At 43.3% G+C, this 22,724-nt stretch overlaps 2 protein-coding genes across 3 annotated transcripts; one reads left to right on the top strand and one right to left on the bottom strand.

Annotated features, from left to right (window-relative positions):
* The first annotated feature begins 1,063 nt into the window (after positions 1–1,063).
* On the top strand, positions 1,064–5,239 carry ifi44g (interferon induced protein 44g). 2 transcript variants are annotated; one of them, XM_020480305.2, is made up of 8 exons: positions 1,064–1,198; positions 1,317–1,495; positions 2,970–3,039; positions 3,153–3,354; positions 3,544–3,696; positions 4,113–4,284; positions 4,385–4,485; positions 4,884–5,239. In XM_020480305.2, the coding sequence occupies exons 2-8, from the start codon at positions 1,318–1,320 to the stop codon at positions 5,070–5,072; spliced, it is 1,065 nt and encodes a 354-aa protein (XP_020335894.1). In that variant the 5' UTR covers positions 1,064–1,198; position 1,317; the 3' UTR covers positions 5,073–5,239. The 2 variants fall into 2 exon arrangements, with proteins under 2 accessions (XP_020335894.1, XP_020335895.1); XM_020480306.2 differs by having other exon boundaries at positions 1,065–1,198; positions 3,153–3,348.
* Positions 5,240–10,272: 5,033 nt separating this feature from the next.
* LOC109889107 (phospholipase A2 inhibitor and Ly6/PLAUR domain-containing protein) lies at positions 10,273–21,526 on the bottom strand. Its single transcript, XM_020480304.2, has 6 exons — positions 21,204–21,526; positions 20,313–20,448; positions 20,058–20,168; positions 19,675–19,839; positions 17,383–17,505; positions 10,273–10,794 (listed from the first exon to the last, which is right to left on the bottom strand). The coding sequence occupies exons 2-6, from the start codon at positions 20,359–20,361 to the stop codon at positions 10,568–10,570; spliced, it is 675 nt and encodes a 224-aa protein (XP_020335893.1). The 5' UTR covers positions 20,362–20,448; positions 21,204–21,526; the 3' UTR covers positions 10,273–10,567.
* Between the last annotated feature and the right edge of the window lie 1,198 nt (positions 21,527–22,724).

The following is a 22,724-nucleotide window of genomic DNA, read 5'->3' as shown; positions in this document are numbered from 1 at the left end:
TGGTACCCTTCCCCCAAACTGTGCCTCAACACAATTCTGTCTCGGAGCTCTACAGACAATTCCTTTGACCTTACGGCTTGGTTTTTGCTCTGAAAGGCACTGTCAACTGTGGGACCTTATACAGACAGGTGTGTGTTACAAATAATTTCCAATCAATTGAATTTACCACAGGTGGACTCCAATCAAGTTGTAGAAACATCTCAAGGATGATCAATGCAAACAGGATGCACCTCAGCTCAATTTCCAGTCTCATAGCAAGGGTCTGAATACTTATGTAAATAAGGTATTTTGCCAAAATGTCTAAAAACCTGTTTTCACTTTGTCATTATAGGGTATTGTGTATAGATTGATGAGGATTTTTTTTTATTGAATCAATTTTACAAAATGTGGAAAAGTCAAGGGGTCTGAATACTTTCTGAATGCACTGTACATAGAGGACTGTGAATGACATACAGTGTGTGTGTACAATAGCATGTCCATAGGCAAAATATGTGGATTCAGCATAACTGCCCCAAACTTTCTGATTCAGTTTTTCGATGGGCTATTCATTGTCTGTTTTTCTGTCTCATTGAAAATGGTGTCTTGCTGAAAATGTGTTGCATCAGTTCAGTATTTCACGCAAGTGTAGTATGTCAGTGTAGTACTAGAGGACTGGACAGTTATATAGCATGGGCGGTAGTTAGATTTCCCTGTCACAACAGGGTCGCAAGTTGGTGCAGTTTGAGCACTTTCCATTTAATTAATACACTGGTGCCAATGGTGGGATAATCCTCGGGCAGTCTCAAGATAATGCAACTGTTCTAATCACCACACGAGTAGCCTATACTGAAATTGGATCCTCAGCTTCAGTATGTGGGCAACACTCCTGCTGAACCCACAACAGTTATAGATTGTGCTCCCAACAGCCGCATCCCTTTTCCTGCTAGTCCAAGACAGACCTTTATAAAATTATGATAGACTTATTGTAATTATTAAAAGTCTAAGTTCAAGTTGAGTTAACTGAGGTTTGTTTTTACTCTAGGCTGAACACAGCTCTACTGGAAAGACAAGTAGAAATGGGATTTCAAAATTTCACTTTCGTTTCCACACAACAGACACGCCCACAAGTCTACTGAGAAACAGATACACAATACTATCAGGTCAAACTGATCCATAGGCTCAGCTGGTTGTGGATAAAATCTCCAAGCAATCTTGCTAGGTAGGTTTGTTTAGTTTACTTTATGTTACTCTTTGAACCATGTTCATTTTATTACGGTCATTGGCTTTAAGAATTCAATGTTGCATGATGGTATATGAATATGTTATTACATTGACAGCATGTCCTTCAACTTCGGGACGGTACCTGGAAGTTGTCCTAATTTTTCTACACCAGTTTTGCATGGTGAGAAACCCTCATCAATAACTTTTGCAACAAACCTGTTGGGAGGGGACGGCAGACCTGACTCGGGTAAAGTCCGCAAGGGGAATGTGATAAATGCACCTGGGGGGTTTGCAGGTAAGCAAATAGGTGTTGACTATCATGATGTTGGAGTACATTTCTTAAAGGTCCAATGCAGCCGTTTTTTATCTCAATATAAAATAATTTATGTGTAACAATTAAGTACCTTACAGTGAGTGTTTCCAATTAAAATGGTCAAAAATAAACAAAAATAGCTTAGCAAAAGAACAATTTCTCAAGCAATAATTTTGCTGGGACTGTCTGGGAGTATGGAAGGGAAAACTGAAAACTAGCTGTTATTGGCAGAGAGGCTTAGAACTCTCTTTCTTATTCGTATTTTAACTAATTTACTGCCTGATGTCACCAGGCAGGCCAAAACTCCATTCCACTCCACTCAATTTCAGGGGGTCTTTTCAAACAGCTCATACACTAAAACGGCATTATAATGATTTTCACAATTTCACAGTACTATTCCAACCTTATAGTGTGGAAATATATATAAAACACAGGGAAATCTACACTGGGCCTTTAATAGTCTAACAGGGAAATCTGCACAGGGCCTTTAATAGTCTAACAGGGAAATCTACACTGGGCCTTTAATAGTCTAACACGGAAATCTGCACTGGGCCTTTAATAGTCTAACAGGGAAATCACACTGGGCCTTTAATAGTCTAACAGGGAAATCTGCACTGGGCCTTTAATAGTCTAACAGGGAAATCTACACTGGGCCTTTAATAGTCTAACAGGGAAATCTGCACAGGGTCTTTAATAGTCTAACAGGGAAATCTACACTGGGCCTTTAATAGTCTAACAGGGAAATCTGCACTGGGCCTTTAATAGTCTAACAGGGAAATCTACACTGGGCCTTTAATAGTCTAACAGGGAAATCTGCACAGGGTCTTTAATAGTCTAACAGGGAAATCTACACTGGGCCTTTAATAGTATAACAGGGAAATCTACACTGGTCCTTTAATAGTCTAACAGGGAAATCTGCACTGGGCCTTTAATAGTCTAACAGGGAAATCACACTGGGCCTTTAATAGTCTAACAGGGAAATCTGCACTGGGCCTTTAATAGTCTAACAGGGAAATCTACACTGGGCCTTTAATAGTCTAACAGGGAAATCTGCACAGGGTCTTTAATAGTCTAACAGGGAAATCTGCACTGGGCCTTTAATAGTCTAACAGGGAAATCTGCACAGGGTCTTTAATAGTCTAACAGGGAAATCTACACTGGGCCTTTAATAGTATAACAGGGAAATCTACACTGGTCCTTTAATAGTCTAACAGGGAAATCTGCACTGGGCCTTTAATAGTCTAACAGGGAAATCACACTGGGCCTTTAATAGTCTAACAGGGAAATCACACTGGGCCTTTAATAGTCTAACAAGGAAATCTACACTGACTGCACCGGACCTTTAATCACCTATTGTGTGTTGTGAGACTCATTGCCACTCTCCAGTAGAGTACAGTTACCTGATAATTCATGATTTTCATTAGTTTGCTCTTACACTATACTCTCTCAACTCTAGGCCTGCTAGGGGCAGAACAGTGGAAAAGTAAGATGGAGTCCCCATGGAGGGAGGTGGCATGGACTGAGGAGTGAGTAGGGTATCACAACAATACACTCAAACTTACCTATGTACACCAACTAGGCCTACTAAACAATCCACCATGTAATCATATTTAATTGATAATGACCAATGTTTGCCCAGTCGCAGGGAGACCCTGATGGAGTCTATCAGTTCCTATAAGCCTGGTTGTGAGGCTTTGTCTGAGGCTCGGGTTCTGCTGCTGGGTCCTGTCGGAGCCGGCAAGTCCAGCTTCATCAGCTCTGTTCAGTCAGTCTTCACAGGAAGATTCACTAACCGAGCCATGGTTGGCTCTTCCTCTGCCAGCTTCACCAAAAAGGTAGAGGTAAAAAAACATAGAAAGTATTTGAGTTTGTTAGAAACTGGGAGTTTTGGGGCTGGATGATATAGATCAATTACATGCGTAAATAAAGATTTAGTTAAGTTACAAAAACTATTATTGGTAATCACTCCATATTGTAAACCACATTGTATATCCTTACACGTATAATTCTGTCTGTGTTCTCTATCTCAGCTCCAGTTGTTCAACATCCGTGGGCGGAGTCCAGAGCAGCCTACTGCGCTGGTCCTGTGTGATGTCATGGGTCTGGGAGATGGGGAGACCACTGGACTAACCCTCCATGACACTCTGGCTATCATCAAAGGCCATGCACCCGAGGGACACAAGGTACGTGAGGGAGCACGGACACAGGTGCCACCGTTGTGTGTAAGAAAGAATGCAAGTATTGGATGTCGCCGTTAAAATTACAGGGGCACAGTGTGTGTAACATTCCTATAACTCGGAGTTGAGCAACAGCGGCCACAGTGTGTTCCAGGTCTGCTCTAACACACAGTGTGTGCCGATTTTTGTTCCAGTTTAGTTCTAACACACCTGATTCAACTAATCACAGTCTGCAATTTAGACCACTGTTATGATTCAGATGAGATAGTGCTGGGTTGGAACATACTCATGCAGGCAGCTTCACAGGATAGGAGTTGCTCACCCCTGATATACATTTCTCTGTTCAGTAGAGAATATTATAAATACTCTCTCAGCTGGTTGGTTTGAACAACCAAGCTAATGTTCTCATCCATCCTCTACAGTTCAGTCCTGAGCAGCCTGTGAGATCAGAGACTGTGGGGTATGTAAAGAAGCCGTCCCTTAAAGACAAGGTCCACTGTGTCGTCTTTGTGGTGGATGCTTCTAAAGTGTCCAGCTACACCAAAGGTCTGGGCACCACCTTCCAACAGCTCCGAGAACACATCAGTGACCTGGGTGAGCAATACAAGAAGCTTTTTCGCAATGGCAGTAATGGTTGTAGGAACTGTGGTCAATTCTGTCAGTTGACAGTGTGTGAAACAAATGTGTTTTGTAGGTGTGCATCAAGTGGCACTGCTGACACACGTGGACCAGGTGTGTCAGGAAACTGCCCGTGACATCACCCAGGTGTACAACAGTCAGATCGTTCAGCAGACGGTATTCTCAATAATACCCTTTATTGACGTTTTAGTTAGCTATTGGAACATCAGCTATTGGAACATCTGACATTTAACCACCCTGTATGAACATCCTTGACTGACTTGTGTATTTGGTTTTACTGTCATGGTGGGGACAAGAAATCCCCACAAGGATAGTAAAACAAGGAAAAAAATACTATTTTAAGCTTAGGGGTTAGGTTTAGGGTTTCACTTTGGGTTAAGGTTAGAATCAGGGTTAGGGGTAGGTTCAGGGCTAGGGTTACGGGTTAGGATTAGTATCAAGGTTAGGGTTAGGATAAGGGTTAGATGTTAGGGAAAATAGGATTTTGAATGGGAATCAATTGTTTGGTCCCCACAAGGATAGTAAAACAAATGTGTGTGTGTGTATGTGAGTAGATGACCAACGCTGGGGCTCTGCTTGGCATGTCCACCTCCTACATCGTCCCGGTGAAGAACTACTCATCTGAGCTGGACGTTGATGAGAACACAGACATCCTTCTGCTCAGTGCTGTGGACCACATCCTGCAATACGTGGATCTGCATTTCCAGGACTGTGCAGCAACATACCCTAAATTGTCTCTTTAAAAAGGCTGTGAAATGATATTTAAAAATGCATTACATATGTCTATCATGTTTTATGACTTGCTTGAACTATTGTTAACTTTTTAATTTGATTTGATTTGATTTAATTTGTCCTTTACAGAAGTCTTGCTTTGACTAAGACAAATAAGTAAAAGCCATTTTGAACGGTGTACATGTTGTCTGTCTAGGAATGTTTTAAGCTGTTTTGTACAATAGGGGCACTCTCACAAGGGATTATGGGTCACTGGCCACATGTATATAGGTACAATGTGTTAGCTCAGCATAGGTGAGCAAGTACAGTGGGGCAAAAAACGTATTTAGTCAGCCACCAATTGTGCAAGTTCTCCCACTTAAAAAGATGAGAGAGGCCTGTAATTGTCATCATAGGTACACTTCAACTATGACAGACAAAATGAGAAGAAAAAAAATCCAGAAAATCACATTGTCGGATTTTTTATGGATTTATTTGCAAATTATGGTGGAAAATAAGTAGTCGTTACAGTACCCCCCCCACCCCACCCCCCCACGACACCGGCCTCGGGGACGACCCGGAGGGCGAGGCGCAGTGCAATCCGGATGGAGACGGTGGAATTCTCGCAGCATGGAAGGATCTAACACGTCTCCACCGGAACCCAGCATCTCTCCTCCGGACCGTACTCCTCCAAGTCCACAAGGTACTGAAGGCCCCTCGCCCGACGTCTCGAATCCAAGATGGATCGAACGGAGTACGCCGGGACACCCTCAATGTCCAGAGGGGGCAGAGGAACATCCCGCACTTCAGCCTCCTGAAGCGGGCCAGCCACCACCGGCCTGAGGAGAGACGCATGGAACGAGGGGTTAATACGGTAATTAGTGGGTAGCTTTAACCTACAACATACCTCGTTCACTCTCCTCAGGACTTTAAACAGCCCCACAAACCGCGGACCCAGCTTCAGGCAGGGCAGGCGGAGGGGCAGGTTTCGGGTCGAGAGCCATACCCTGTCCCCTGGTGCAAACACCGGGGCCTCACTGCGGTGACGGTCTGCGCCAACTTTCTGGCGCAGTATGGTGCCCTGAAGGTGGACGTGGGCAGCCTCCCAGGTTTCCTCCGCGCGCCGGGACCAATTGTCCACCGCAGGAGCCTCGGTCTGACTGATGCCAAGGAGCCAGAACCGGCTGATACCCTAATACACATTGAAAGGGAGAAAGGTTAGTGGAGGAGTGGCGGAGCGAGTTCTGGGCCATCTCTGCCCAGGGCACGAACTTCGCCCACTCCTCCGGCCGGTCCTGGCAATAAGACTGCAGAAACCTACCCACATACTGGTTTACTCTCTCCACCTGCCCATCACTCTCGGGGTGAAAACCTGAGGTAAGGTTGACCGAGACCCCCAGACGAGCCTTCCAGACCCTTGACGTGAACTGGGGACCCCAATCAGACACTATATCCTCAGGCACCCCATAGTGCCGGAAGACGTGTGTTAACAGGGCCTCCGCGGTTTGTAAGGCCGTAGGGAGACCCGGGCAAAGGGAGGAGACGACAGGACTGAGAAAAACGATCCACAACGACCAGGATCGTGGTGTTACCCTGTGAAGGTGGAAGATTAGTTAAGAAATCCACCGACAGGTGCGACCACGGCCGTTGTGGAACGGGTAAGGGTTGTAACTTACCTCTGGGCAGGTGTCTAGAAGCCTTGCACTGGGCGCACACTGAGCAGGAGGAAACATAAATCCTCACGTCCTTAGCTAAAGTGAGCCACCAGTACCTCACATCAAGACAGCGCACCGTCCAACCTATCCCAGGATGACCAGAGGAGGGTGACGTGTGGGCCCAATAGATCAGTCGGTCGCGGACAGCAGACGGAACGTACGGACGCCCAGCTGGAGACTGAGGGGGAGAGGGCTCTGCACGTGACGCCCACTCAATGTCCGCTTCCAGCTCCCACACTACCGGCGCCACCAAACAAGAGGCTGGGAGTATGGGAGTGGGATCCGTGGACCGCTCCTCTGTGTCATACAGCCGGGACAGTGCGTCTGCCTTCACGTTCTGGGAGCCTGGTCTGTAAGAGAGGGTAAACACAAAACGGGTGAAAAACATGGCCCACCTTGCCTGACGAGGATTCAGTCTCCTCGCCTCCTGCATGTACTCCAAATTGCGATGATCAGTCCAGATTAGAAAAGGGTGTTTAGCCCCCTCAAGCCAATGTCTCCACGCCTTCAAGGCCTTGACGACAGCCAACAACTCCCGGTCCCTCACAAAAGAAGGCACAGGGGCTTCAGTGGCGTACCCGAGCGTTGAGAGAGCACTGCTCCTATCCAAGCTTCGGATGCGTCCACCTCCACCTCCACTATGAACGGAAAAGAGGGATTCGGATGGGCCAACACAGGAACCGAGGTAAACAGAGCCTTCAGGTGACTAAAAGCCCTGTTCGCCTCAGCCGACCACTGCAAGCACACCGGGCCCCCCTTTAGCAGTGAGGTAATGGGAGCAGCAACCTGACCAAAACCCCGGATAAACCTCCAGTAGTAGTTGGAAAACCCTAAGAATCACTGCACCTCCTTTATCGTGGTGGGAGTCACGCACGGCTGCAATGCGGTAACTCTCCATCTCCACTCCTGACGTGGAAAGCCCTAGGAAGGAGACGGACTGTTGGAAGAACAGGCATTTCTCAGCCTTGACGTACAGGTCATGCTCCAACAGGCGACCAAGCACTTTGCGCACCAGGAACACATGCTCGGCACGTGTAGCGGAGTATATCAGAATGTCATTGATATACACCACTACACCCTGCCCGTGCAAGTCTCTGAAAATCTTGTTTATACATCAACCCATACGGCATGAAGAGGTACTCATAATGCCCTGAGGTGGTACTAAATGCCGTCTTCCACTCGTCTCCCTTCCGAATACGCACCAGATTGTACTCACTCCTGAGATCCAGTTTAGTGAAGAAGCGCACCCTGTGCATTGACTCAATCGCCGTAGCGATAAGAGGTTAACTATACCTCACCAGGATTTTATTGAGACCTCGATAATCAATGCACGGGCGCAAACCTCCATCCTTCAGGTAAAATGGAGGGCTGAATGTACCCCTGACGCAGGGATTCGGAGACATATGTCTCCATAGCCACCGTCTCCGCTTGTGACAGGGGATACACGTGACTCCTGGGAAGTGCAGCGTCTACCAGGAGATCTATTTCACAATCCCCCCGTCGATGGGGTGGTAATTGAGTCGCCTTCTTTTTACAGAAGGCGAGAGCCAATACGGCATATTCTGGGGGAATGCGCACGGTGGAAACCTGGTCTGGACTTTTCAGCGTAGTATCACCAACGGAAACCCCTAAACACCTACCTGAGCACTCTCGCGACCACCCTGTGAGAGACCTCTGTGGCCAAGAAACAGTGGGGTTATGACAAGCTAACCAGGGTAGGCCCAGCACCATGGAATACACAGGAGAATCAATAAGAAAAATACTCATCTTTTCCCTGTAACCCCCCTGCGTTACCATACTCAAAGGAGTGGTGGCCTCCCTGATAAACCCTGACCCTAATGGTCGACTATCTAAGGCATGAAAGGGGAAAGGCATATCCACAGGAACAATGGGGATCCCTAAACTATGAGCTAATCCTTTATTAATGAAATTCCCAGCCCCGCCTGAATCTACTAGAGCCTTATGCTCGATCATTACAGCGGTAATGATCGATCAGGGCCCTGTTGCTCCATCTAGCGCCGGGAAAATTCAGGAAAAGTAACAGAGACAAACATATGTGCAACAGAGGGCTCTGGATGAGAATGGTGCCTACTCACCTGGGGTGACGCCAGAATGCTCTGCTTGCTACCTCGATTCTCAGAGGAAACAACCCGGCACCGACCAGCAGTGTGCCGTCTGCGGCCACATACGGTGCACAAGCGGTAACCCCCTCCGGTCTCCCTGCGCACCTTTCCCAGTTTCATGGGTATCGGAGAGGGTATGCGGGAGGAGGAAACAACCAGACCCCGATCTGGACGTCCACGAGTAGCCAGCAGGTTGTCCAGCCGGATGGATAGGTCTACCAGCTGGTCAAAGGTGAGGGTGGTGTCTCTGCAGGCCAGCTCCCGACGGACGTCCTCACGTAGACTACAGCGGTAATGATCGATCAGGGCCCTGTTGCTCCATCTAGCTGTGTATTGTTCACGGGTCTCGTGCCGTGTATTGTTTACGGGTCTCGTGCTGTGTATTGTTTACGGGTCACGTGCTGTTTATTGTTTACGGGTCTCGTGCTGTGTATTGTTTACGGGTCTCGTGCTGTGTATTGTTTACGGGTCTCGTGCTGTGTATTGTTTACAGGTCTCGTGCTGTGTATTGTTTACGGGTATCGTGCTGTGTATTGTTTACGGGTCTCGTGCTGTGTATTGTTTACATTTCTCGTGCTGTGTATTGTTTACGGGTCTCGTGCTGTGTATTGTTTACGGGTCTCGTGCTGTGTATTGTTTACGGGTCTCGTGCTGTGTATTGTTTACGGGTCTCGTGCTGTGTATTGTTTACAGGTCTCGTGCTGTGTATTGTTTACGGGTCTCGTGCTGTGTATTGTTTACGGGTCTCGTGCTGTGTATTGTTTACAGGTCTCGTGCTGTGTTATTGTGTGTTATTGTTGTCTTGTGTATTTATTAGGGGTTTAACCTCGCGCTTTTGTTTGGGTTACATCCATGTGTCTTAGTATACGTGTTTGATTTGGGCTTCGTTTCTGTGCCTTTCAAGGCATGTTGTATTTTTGGGTGGAGTATTAAAACTCCCTATTACGTATTCCTGCGCCTGTCTCCAATCAATCAATTATACACGTGACACATAAGGCCTTTGTGGAGGTAAACAAGGAGGGGACTAAGGCAGCGGCTGCCACTGCTGGCACTGTGCCATTCTGTATGATCCAAGTGGAACGCTTCACGGCAGACCACACCTTCCTCTCCTTTATAGACACATCCTGTTCCCCGGCAGGTTTTCCTCTCCTCTGTAGAAGAAGTGTAGAGAGAAACTGAATCCACTAAGTCAAATAAAAAAGACTGTCTAAGTTTATTTTCTGTTTGGAAGGTAGCATTCTGTATGATTAGGTTCTCCCATACACTCTGTTATTATTTGGATTTAAGAGTGTTAGCTAGCTATTATCCCTATCTGTTAAAAAATAAGCATTAATTCCTAATAAATTTAAAAATATTGTGTGATTGGTTTACGTTCACAATAAGATAACACTTTATTTCCATTTTGGTAAAGTGATAGAAACTTTATTGGCATTGACAGAGCTGATTTGTTTTAAACTTACAAGCAATCACACTTTATCAAATATACAGAGTAATATATAAGAAAGTATTTCCTCAAGCAAGCACACTATATAATGTAACAGGGCATCATCTGGCAAATTCCATATCAACAACAGAATTTCAATTATAGTACGTATTTCACAATACATAAAAATCATTGTACATTCTGTTGTTTTGTAATCAATGCATTATGTTGTCATATGAGTCCCGATATGTTCATCTCTGTTTATATCAGATGAGTTTGCTGATAGTGAGGCCCAGCAGCAGAGGGACTAGGCTCAGTCTGATGGACCAGGCTGTGTTATGGGCTTTGGTTACAGTTACAGGTAAAGGGGCTGTGTTACAGGTGAATTGCACAAAGTTTATGTAACTTGAGGGCAGCAGTTGATCAATATAGTTGCACACGTTGGTAGATGTACAGCCCTGGATGTTCACCATATAATTGATTGAGCCAAGTACTGTCAAAGAGAACAACATATTTAGTTTTCCGAACATCTTTCTCTCATAGAACAACTCAAATCTAATTGTTTTGAATCAACAATAATACCATGAGCTCCAAAAGTATTGGGACAGTGACACATTTGCTGTTTTGGCTCTGTACTCCAGTACTTTGAAATTATACAATGACTTGAGGTTAAAGCGCAGACTGTCGGCTTTAATTTGATTATATTTTCATCCATATCGGGTGAACTGTTTTAGAAAATATGTGTATTACAGTTGTCAAAAGTTGAGTATTTGGCCCCATATTCCTAGCACACAATGATTACATCAAGCTTGTTACTCTACAAACTTGTTGGATGCATTTACTGTTTGTTTTGATTGTGTTTCAAATGATTTTGTGCCTAATAGAAATGAATGGTAAATAATGTATCGTGTCATTTTGGAGTAACTTAAAAAAATAAAAAATAATAATAGAATATGTTTCTAAACACTTCTACATTAATGTGGAGGCTACCATGATTATGGTTAATAAATGAATGAATCATGAATAATTATGAGTGAAGACACGACTCTGATGCATATGGGAATATCTTTGGTTTGTCGCCATGACATTCAGAAGCTGAGCTTCGACCTTCAAAAGTTGAGGAGTCAAAGAAATTGGATTTTGGTTAGGAAGTAAATCTTATACAATGTTTGACTCTGTTTATATCAATTGATCTAATCACTTTTTGTCAAATAGAATATGTACAATATAAATTGAGGGTTCATAATAAAACATAATAATACAATTTGGGGAAATCGGGTCTAGACTTAATTTGTATTATTATTCATAATATTATCATTAAAAAGCCTAACTCAAAGATGAATGAGCTTCAAAACAACTTAAACAACATTTTCCTAATTCCCTCAGATTAAACTAAATTAATCGGGTGGAGTCTGCCACTAGCACAGTCAGTTTAGTCAGCTCAGCTATCCCCATTGAGACCGTGTCTGTGCCTCGATCTAGGTTGGGCAAAACTAAACATGGCAGTGTTCGCCTTAGCAATCTCAATGGAATAAAGACCTCCTCCATTCCTGTCATTATAGAAAGAGATTGTGATATCTCACATCTCAAAATAGGGATACTTAATGTTAGATCCTTCACTTCCAAGGAAGTTATAGTCAATGAACTAATCACTGATCATATTTTTGATGTGACTGGCCTGAATGAAACATGGCTTAAGCCTGATGAATTGATTGTGATAAATGAGGCCTCTCCTCCTGGTTACACTAGTGACCATATCCCCCACGCATCCTGCAAAGGTGGAGGTGTTGCTAACATTTACGATACCAAATTTCAATAAAAAATTTTTTTAAATGACTGCGTTTTCATCTTTTGAGCTTCTAGCCATGAAATCTATGCAGCCAATTCAATCACTTTTTATAGCTATTGTTTACAGGCCTCCTGGGCCGTATACAGTGTTCTTCACTGAGTTTGCTGAATTCCTATTGGACCTTGTAGTCATGGCAGATAATATCCACATCTTTGGTGACTTTAATATTCACATGGAAAAGTCCACAGACCCACTCCAAAAGGCATTCGGAGCCATCGTCGACTCAGTGGGTTTTGTCCAACATGTCTCCGGACCTATTCACTGCCACAGTCATACTCTGGACCTAGTTTTGTCCCGTGGAATAAATATTGTGGATCTAAATGTTTTTCCTCAAAATCCTGGACAATCGGACCACCATTTTATTATGTTTGCAATCACAATTTATAATCTGCTCAGACCCCAACCAAGGGTCATCAAAAGCCGTGCTATAACTTCTCGGACAATTCAAAGATTCTTAGATGCCCTTCCAGACTCCCTCCACCTACCCAATGACATAAGAGTGCAACAATCGATTAACCACCTACTGTAACTGAGGAACTTAATTTAATCTTGTGTAATACTCTACATGCAGTCGCACCCCTAAAAACATTTATCATAAGAAACTAGCTCCGTGGTATATAGAAAATACCCGAGCCTTGAAGCAAGCTTCCAGAAAATTGGAACGGAAATACACCAAACTGGAAGTCTTCCGATTAGCTTGAAAAGACAGTACTGTGCAGAATTGAAGAGCCCTCACTGCTGATCGATCATCCTATTTTTCCAATTGATTTGAGGAGAATAAGAACAATCCTACAATTATTTTTGATACTGTCGCAAAGCTAACTAAAAAGCGGCATTCCCCAAGAGAGGATGGCTTTCACTTCAGCGGTGATAAATTCATGAACTTCTTTGACGAAAAGATCATGATCATTAGAAAGCAAATTACGGACTCCTCTTTAAATCTATTTATTTCTCCAAAGCACAGTTGTCCTGAGTCTGCACAACACTGCCAGGACCTAGGATCAAGGGAGACACTCAAGCTTTTTTAATCGTATTTCTCTTGACACATTCATGAAAATAGTCAAAACCTTCAAGCTACATACTGGACCCTATTCCGACTAAACTACTGAAAGAGCTGCTTCCTGTGCTTGGCCAACCTATGTTGAACATAATAAACGGCTCCCTATCCACCGGATGTGTACCAAACTCACTAAAAGTGGCAGCAGTAAAAGCCTCTCTCCCAGAAAATATAAAAAACCATTGGCCTATATCAAATATCCCATTCCTCTATAATTGTAGAAAAAGTTTTTTCCCAGCAACTCACTGCCTTCCTGAAGACTAACAATGTATACGAAACGCTTCAGTCGGTTTTTAGACCCCATCATAGCACTGAGACTGCACTCTTGAAGGTGCTAAATTACCTTTTAATGGCATCAGACCAAAGTTCTGCATCTGTCCTCGTGCTCCTAGACCTTAGTGCTGCTTTTGATACCATCGATCGCCACATTATTTTGGGTGAGATTGGGAACCCAAGTTGGTCTACACGGACAAGTTCTGGCCTGGTTTAGATATTATCTGTCAGAAAGTTATCAGTTTGTCTCTGTGGATGGTTTGTCCTCTGACAAATCAGCTGAAAATGTTGGTGTTCCTCAAGGTTCCGTTTTAGGACCTCTATTGTTTTCCCTATATATTTGACCTCTTGGTGATGTCATTCAGAAACATAATCTTAACTTAACTATGCAGACGATACACAGCTGTACATTTCGATGACACATGGTGAAGCCCCAAAATTGCCCTCCCTGGAAGCCTGTGTTTCAGACATAAAGAAGTGGATGGTGGCAAATGTTTTACTTTTAAACTCGGACAAAACAGAGATGCTAGTTCTAGGTCCCAAGAAACAAAGAGATCTTATGTTGGATCTGACAATTAATCTTGATGGTTGTACAGTCATCTCAAATAAAACTGTAAAGGACCTCGGCGTTACTCAGGACCATGATGATTCAGAAAAATTCATCCATGTCACTTCTAAATTAGACTACTGCAAAGCTCTACTATCCGGCTACCCGGATAAAGCACTAAATAAACTTCAGTTAGTGCTAAACACGGCTGCTAGAATCTTGACTAGAAACAAAAAATGTGATCATATTACTTCAGCGCTAGCCTCTCTACACTGGCTTCCTGTTAAGGCTAAGGCTGATTTCAAGGTTCTATTGCTAGCCTACAAAGCATTACATGGGCTTGCTCCCATCTATCTTTCCGTTTTGGTCCTGCCGTATATACCTACATGTATGCTACAGTCACAAGACGCAGGCCTCCTTATTGTCCCTACAATTTCTAAGCAAAGAGCTGGAGGCAGGGCTTTCTCCTATAGAGCTCAATTTTTATGGTATGGTCTCCCTATCCATGTGAGAGACGCAGACTCGGTCTCAACCTTTAAGTCTTTATTGAAGACTCCTCTCTTCAGTAGGTCCTATGATTGAGTGTAGTCTGGCCCAGGTGTGTGAATGTGAACGGAAAGGCACTGGAGCGTCAAACCACCCTTGCTGTCTCTGCCTGGCCGGTTCCCCTCTCTCCACTGGGATTCTCTGCCTCTAACCCTATTACACTGGCTTACTGGTGCTCTTCCATGCCGTCCCTAGGAGGGGTTCGTCACTTGAGAGGGTTGAGTCTGACGTGATCTTCCTGTCCGGGTTGGCGCTCCCCTCGGGTTTGTGCCGTGGGGGAGATCTTCGTGGGCTACTGTATACTCGGCCTTGTTTCAGGATGGTAAGTTGGTGGTTGAAGATATCCCTCTAGTGGGGTGGGGGCTGTAATTTGGCAAAGTGGGTGGGGTTATATCCTGCCTGGTTGGCCTTGTCCGGGGGTATAGTCGGACGGGGCCACAGTGTCTCCCGATGCCTCCTGTCTCAACCTCCAGTATTTATGCTGCAATAGTTTGTGTTGGGGGGCTAGGGTCAGTCTGTTAAATCTGGTGTATTTCTATTTTCTTATCCGGTGTCCTGTGTGAATTTAAGTATGCTACCTCTAATTCTCTCTCTCTCTTCTCTCGGAGGACCATGCCTCAGGACGACCTGGCCTGATGACTCCTTGCTGTTCACAGTCCACCTGGTCATGCTGCTGCACCAGTTTCAACTGTTCTGCATGCGGCAATGGAACACTGACCTGTTCACCGGATGTTGCTGTTTTCGACTTTCTCTCTCTACCGCACCTGCTGTCTCTAACTCTGAATGATCGGCTATGAAAAGCCAACTGACATTTACTCCTGAGGTGCTGACCTGTTCCACCCTCTACAACCACTGTGATTATTATTATTTGACCCTGTTGGTCATCTATGAATGTTTGAACATCTTGGCCATGTACTATTATAATCTCCACCCGGCACAGCCAGAAAAGGACTGGCCACCCCTCAGAGCCTTGTTCCTCTCTAGGTTTCGTCCTAGGTTCCTGCCTTTCTAGGGAGTTTTTCCTAACCACCATGCTTCTACATCTGCATTGCTTGCTGTTCGGGGTATTAGGCTGGGTTTCTGTATAGCACTTTGTGACATTGGCTGACGTAAAAAGGGCTTTATAAATACACTGCTTAAAAAAATAAAGGGAACACTTAAAATTCACAATGTAACTCCAAGTCAATCACACTTCTGTGAAATCAAACTGTCCACTTAGAAAGCAACACTGATTGACAATAAATTTCACATGCTGTTGTGCAAATGGAATAGACAACAGGTGGAAATTATAGGCATTTAGCAAGACACCCCCAAGAAAGGAGTGGTTCTGCAGGTGGGGACCACAGACCACTTCTCAGTTCCTATGCTTCCTGGCTGATGTTTTGGTCATTTTTAAATGCTGGCGGTGCTTTCACGCTAGTGGTAGCACGAGACGGCGTCTACAACCCACACAAGTGGCTCAGGTAGTGCAGCTCATCCAGGATGGCACATCAATGCGAGATGTGGCAAGAAGGTTTGCTGTGTCTGTCAGCGTAGTCTCCAGAGCATGGAGGCGCTACCAGGAGACAGGCCAGTACATCAGGAGACATGGAGGAGGCCGTAGGAGGGCAACAACCCAGCAGCAGGACCGCTACCTCCGCCTTTGTGCAAGGAGGAGCAGGAGGAGCACTGCCAGAGCCCTGCAAAATGACCTCCAGCAGGCCACAAATGTGCATGTGTCTGCTCAAACGGTCAGAAACAGACGCCATGAGGGTGGTATGAGGGCCCAACGTCAACAGGTGGGGGTTGTGCTTACAGCCCAACACCGTGCAGGACGTATGGCATTTGCCAGAGAACACCAAGATTGGCAAATTCGCCACTGGCACCCCGTGCTCTTCACAGATGAAAGCAGGTTCACACTGAGCACGTGACAGACGTGACAGTCTGGAGACGCCGTGGAGAACGTTCTGCTGCCTGCAACATCCTCCAGCATCATCGGTTTGGCGGTGGGTCAGTCATGGTGTGGGGTGGCATTTCTTTGGGGGGCCGCACAGCCCTCCATGTGCTCGCCAGAGGTAGCCTGACTGCCATTAGGTACAGAGATGAGATCCTCAGACCCCTTGTGAGAACATATGCTGGTGTGGTTGGCCCTGGGTTCCTCCTAATGCAAGACAATGCTAGACCTCATGTGGCTGGAGTGTGTCCGCAGTTCCTGCAAGAGGAAGGCATTGATGCTATGGACTGGCCCGCCCGTTCCCCAGACCTGAATCCAATTGAGCACATCTGGGACATCATGTCTCGCTCCATCCACCAACGCCACGTTGCACCACAGACTGTCCAGGAGTTGGTGGATGCTTTAGTCCAGGTCTGGGAGGAGATCCCTCAGGAGACCATCTGCCACCTCATCAGGAGCATGCCCAGGCGTTGTAGGGAGGTCATACAGGCACGTGGAGGCCACACACACTACTGAGCCTCATTTTGACTTGTTTTAAGGACATTACATCAAAGTTGGATCAGCCTGTAGTGTGGTTTTCCACTTTAATTTTGAGTGTGACTCCAAATCCAGACCTCCATAGGTGGATAAATTTGATTTCCATTGATCATTTTTGTGTGAGCACATTCAACTATGTAAAAAGTATTTCATAAGAATATTTCATTCATTTAGATCTAAGATGTTATTTTAGTGTTCCCTTTATTTTTTTGAGCAGTGTACATTTGATTGATATAGGCTATCTCAACAAACATTTTACATTTTTGGGGGGGGGAACACCTGATCTATAGTTGCACAAATGTGATGAGTTTTTGTATAATGAACAACAAAACAAGTCACCATTGCCGCTGAAGCTCAAGCACTGGTCCTCCACCCCCAGGCAGGCCACAGTGCTGTTATGCACAACGCCTTGGAAGCTGCTGTAGGAGGTACATTGTCTTCCGTTAGCCAGTGAACTCGGGGCTGTAGGAAGAGAACGGAAATGGATATCAGTGGATATGCATTCTACAGTACATTCAGTGGACATAGCTAGCTCCAGTATCTAAAAATAACTATTTTCATTGGTAATGCAATGGAAACACATTCAGGAAGCATATTGGCCTGGTTCTGATAGCGGATTTGAGCCAATGACACAGTACAGTGGGGTCTGACATTATTGACACCCTTGATACAGATAAGTAATAGTGACTGAATAAAATAAATAATTAAAAAAAATATTTTGTATGCAATAAAACTAGGGACATATGATTTTATACTAATAAAACTGCTCAGCGAAAGAGACTTTGTTTAACAAGTAATAGATTCTTTCTCAAAAAGGTAGGGGTGAAATTGACACCCCTAAAAATTCATATACAGTGGATGCAAAAAAGTATTTAGTCAGCCACCAATTGTGCAAGTTCTCCCACTTAAAAAGATGAGAGAGGCCTGTAATTTTCATCATAGATACACTTCAACTATGACAGACAAAATTAGAAGAAAAAAATCCTGAAAATTACATTGTAGGATTTTTAATGAATTTATTTGCAAATTATGGTGGAAAATATGTATTTTTTTGCACGCTCCCTCAAAACTGAAGACATTTGTGGCATTGTGTTGTGTGACAAAACATTTTAGAGTGGCCTTTTAATGTCCCCAGCACAAGGTGCACCTGTGTAATGATCATGCTGTTTAATCAGCTTCTTGATATGCCACACCTGTCAGGTTAATGGATTATCTTGGTAAAGAAGAAATGCTCATTAACAGGGATGTAAACAAATTTGCTCACAACATTTTTGAGAAATCATGAAACGTGGGACCAACACTTGACATGTTGCGTATATATTTTTGTTCATAGTAATCAATATAGGATCTTGCGAGACAGTGATTCAGCTTTGATCTAACTTTACTTAACAAGCACCATTGTGAGAAGTGGTAATCTTCTATTTGTAATAATAATAATACGTGATGAGTAGGTCTATAAGGCGTAGGTTCTACAAGGACAAAGAAATAAACTTTGATTTGATCAGCTTGGACACATGGTTACAATATACCCTATTACAGAATAAAAGAAGACAAAGAGGTGAACTATCAATTCATATAATTTATTTGCATAGATTTTGTCATCAAATCATTTGACCAAGTAGTGAACATAAATAATTACTAAGAAGAATAGCAGGAAATTAATTTTAAAACAGCCATACAATCAATCTTTTAGCGTGGTGTATTTAGGCATCTTAATAAAATATAATCAAAATGCATTATTACCTCCAACTTGGCCTAATTCCCATTTTCAATCTCCCATACCATGGTAGACTGGGACCTGTGTCTCAACCAATAGTCAATCTAGGCTAAATATCCCAAGCAGGGCTACAGCAACTTCCAGAGAGGGTCAGGCTCTTGAGCTTTGCGGTGGCCACTCTGGTTTGTGTGTCCTTGGGAGAACGGTGTCGTAGTAACCAGGTGGTCACATATAGATCTGGGTTCCATTCAGTGGTGGTCGGTCCATTTAAGATTAGGGAGGACAATAATCTTTTTATGAGCGTGGCCTTATTTCTATTACAGCATTTTGGATGACGGTCATTCATATTCCATTCTACCAGCTCAATGTAACATCAATAGGTTTAGGCTACTATATGACACTTGCATTTTCCCTGTATCCATCATGAGGTTGTTACAACATTTGAGTAATCAAGGTGACAGACAGTGACACATTCAATACTGCCTTGCACACCCTTGCCTGCATCTAGCTGATCTAGGGTGTAATCATTAGTCCAACATTTGTTAACAAGAGTTTCTATTGGACAAATTCAGGTATCTGAATTTAGTTTTCTTCCGTTTAAGATTTTTTTTCAACAGAATCGGCAGAATGAATACATCCCTGATCATACGCAAACACAGTTCACTTTCATAGCAGCCACATACAAACAGCATGATCACTTGGAGGGGGGGGGGGGGTCACTATGGGATTTAGTCAAGATATTCTAAAGAGGTAGGGTTTCAGACATTTTCTAAAGATGAGCATGGATGCTGTCCAGATGTGTAAGAAACACACTCGGATCATATATTTCTTCAAACTATGACAATTGAAATCAGGACATCAAATACATTGTTGAAAACCAAATTTAATTTAAATAAAGGACACAAGTCTCTTACCAGACAGAGTTTCATTGTTGCACCCATTGGTGTTACAGCAGAGCTGGTTAGAGGCAGCCCTTATGATGCCCAAGTTCCCTGACACTGTGACTTCAGTGTTAAGAGGAGTTACACAGATGGAGGATGGTGAACACATTTTGAGTACCACGGTGGTATTATCGGGACCTTCACCAGTAACAGATCCAAAACCAGAGAAGAATAGATCAATTTAGAATATAATCTGATGAAATAGTATCATAGAGCAATGAGTCAATTACCAATTGAGTCAATTACACTGTAATCTTACAGGAGTGTTCAAAAGCATCCTTCATGAGGAAGCTAACAGCATCATTTAATTTGTCTTGAAGCGTTAGCATGTAGTGGACAACAAACTCTAAACACACCTTTTATGGTTCTGGTTGCAGTGAGACATCTTTCATTTGAGGCTGGACAGGTAACTAAAGAAGAGGTTGTACATGCTGCATCAGTGCAGTTGAAACACTGCAGCATCTCAACTGAAAAACAAGAACATTTAAAAAAAATTACTGTAAAGGCCATTTAGCTATGATGAATATTTACACAGGCATTTGGGAGTGATGCAGTTAAGAAACCATTTATCTTGGTAGACACCTCTAATTGTGAGAGGTCAGTCGTGTTACCTGAGCAGAAGTGAATGCAGATGAGAGAGAGAGTCAAGATGAGCTTCATCGTGGACAGATCGACAAGCAGGTGAACAGCAGTGGTACTGTGGGCTGATCTGGGCTGGTAGACAGGCAGGTGAGGTGCAGTGGTACTCTGGGTTGGGAAACCAGTGTTGGGAAACCAGTGAGGAGGAGGAAATGTGGAGACAGAGATTGGGAGGAATATGAAGTAAAAGTATCTTAATAGAAAATGACTCAAGTAAAAGTGAGTCAGCCAGTAAAATACTACTTGAGTAAAAGTCTAAAAGTATCTGTTTTTAAATATACTTAAGTGGTGGACAAAGTATTCAATTGTCATACTTGAAAGTAAAAAGTAAATGCTGAAACATATAAAAATGTAAAATATATCAAATTCCTTAATTTAAGCAAACTAGACGGAATTATATATATAAAAAACATTTAACAGACAGGGACACACTCCAACTCAGACATAATTTACAAACCAAGTAAGAATGGCAACGTGTTACTTTGATACAGTACATTAATCATACCATATTGTTGTCTTGAGTGAGCATTCGTATTCTAACACCTGACTACTTTTAGGTGTCAAGGAAAACATATGGGAGTAAAACGTCCATATTTTGCTTAGAAATGTAGTGGAGTAAAAGTTAAGGTTGTCAACAATATAAATAGTTAAGTACATACAGATACCCAAAAGAACTACTTAACTAGTACTTTCAAGTATTCTTACACCACTGGCTGAAGGATGGACATGCAGATAGTGGAAAGAGGACATGAGAGAATGCCAGAAAGATGGAATGCAATTCTAACAGAACCACAAAAAAATGCTAAACAAGGGAAATGTTATGAATTATGATCAATAGATTTTAAACATTAAATACAACTCACCAATATCTTGCATTAAATGAAAATGCTCTATGATGCTTTCGAAAAAGACAGACAAACACCCAACGAGGCAGGAAGTAACAGGCGTATTTCAGTGGTGGCACTTTTATTTAACAAGAGAGGGTGATGTAGAAACTCATGTTGCGTTCATAACTAGTGGTAAAATTGGAAAATGTGCGAACAAGCTGTGTCTACCATAAACTAAAAGTACAGTTATCATGCCCATAAACAAATAATAGTGCTCAAAAAACATGAATAGATTGTGTTTATAAATGATGTTTTGTTGCATTTAGGTGCCAGAAAAGCTGTCGACGTAATTTCCCTGGTATGTGACGCTAGATTTCAGCATGTGGGAGAAGTCGGATCTCAGAGAGATCCCATTAGTAATTAGCAGTTGGAGGGGCGTGTACTTTCATGTAAGACAGTTTCAAGGTGTGACAGCTTGTGTGCAGGTTAGCTACAGTACATGTGGCTTGGCTGCATAACAAGTTCAAATGCTCTGCAAAAACAAAAATGCTCCAATAATCTATTGTACTGTACAACCATGGTGAATTGAAGTCTGTAAAGGAACACTCAACCCACCTATGAACATACCGTACCTTCAAAGGTAAAAGATAGATGCATAGGGGTTTAATGAATCCATAGAGTGGATGAACCTAACTGGACCTAGTGATTCTGCTAATAAACACCAACTCTTAGAAAAGCAGCTAGAAAAAACTAACATATCAGTTATATCACCAGGTTATAGCAACAAGTTCCCATTTTGTTTTATACAGACTGACAAATCCAATTCTTTATTTTACAGTTCATGTGTGGTAAGAGTTAAACCAATGCAAAACCACTCAGCTGACAGACAATGCAGACTCCAGAGGCAGGAAGTGAGTGGTTGAACACAGGAAGGTTAAAAGAGAGATCAGATCCGCTTTCAGCCTTAGACCACATCCTGTTATGTGCTCCACTGGCTTGTACCAACACAACACCAGAAACTACTGTGTAACCATAGAGATAGATACAGAATTTAAAATCTATATGTAACACATTTCCTTCTGTTCCGTTGAGCAAATGATCATTGTATGCCTTTTCTCTCTCTATCTTCAAACACAAACAGCGCATTTTAAACGATTATAGTTCAAGAAGAACAGATAGTATCAACAATCTTTTGAAATGAAATATGCATTGAGTCAGTCTGCACATGATAACGTTGGTTTGGTGTTTGTAGCTTCAGGAGCCGTGCCAAATCCAAATACTTCCCATTGTAGCCTGGAGCGTTTATTTATATATATTTATTTATTTCACCTTTATTTAACCAGGTAGGCTAGTAGAGAACACCTTTATTTAACCAGGTAGGCTAGTAGAGAACACCTTTATTTAACCAGGTAGGCTAGTTGAGAACACCTTTATTTAACCAGGTAGGCTAGTTGAGAACACCTTTATTTAACCAGGTAGGCTAGTTGAGAACACCTTTATTTAACCAGGTAGGCTAGTTGAGAACACCTTTATTTAACCAGGTAGGCTAGTTGAGAA

Source organism: Oncorhynchus kisutch, linkage group LG4, assembly GCF_002021735.2.
Source record: "Oncorhynchus kisutch isolate 150728-3 linkage group LG4, Okis_V2, whole genome shotgun sequence".
NCBI classification, from domain to species: domain Eukaryota; kingdom Metazoa; phylum Chordata; class Actinopteri; order Salmoniformes; family Salmonidae; genus Oncorhynchus; species Oncorhynchus kisutch.
This window is presented reverse-complemented; position numbering and strand designations above follow the sequence as displayed.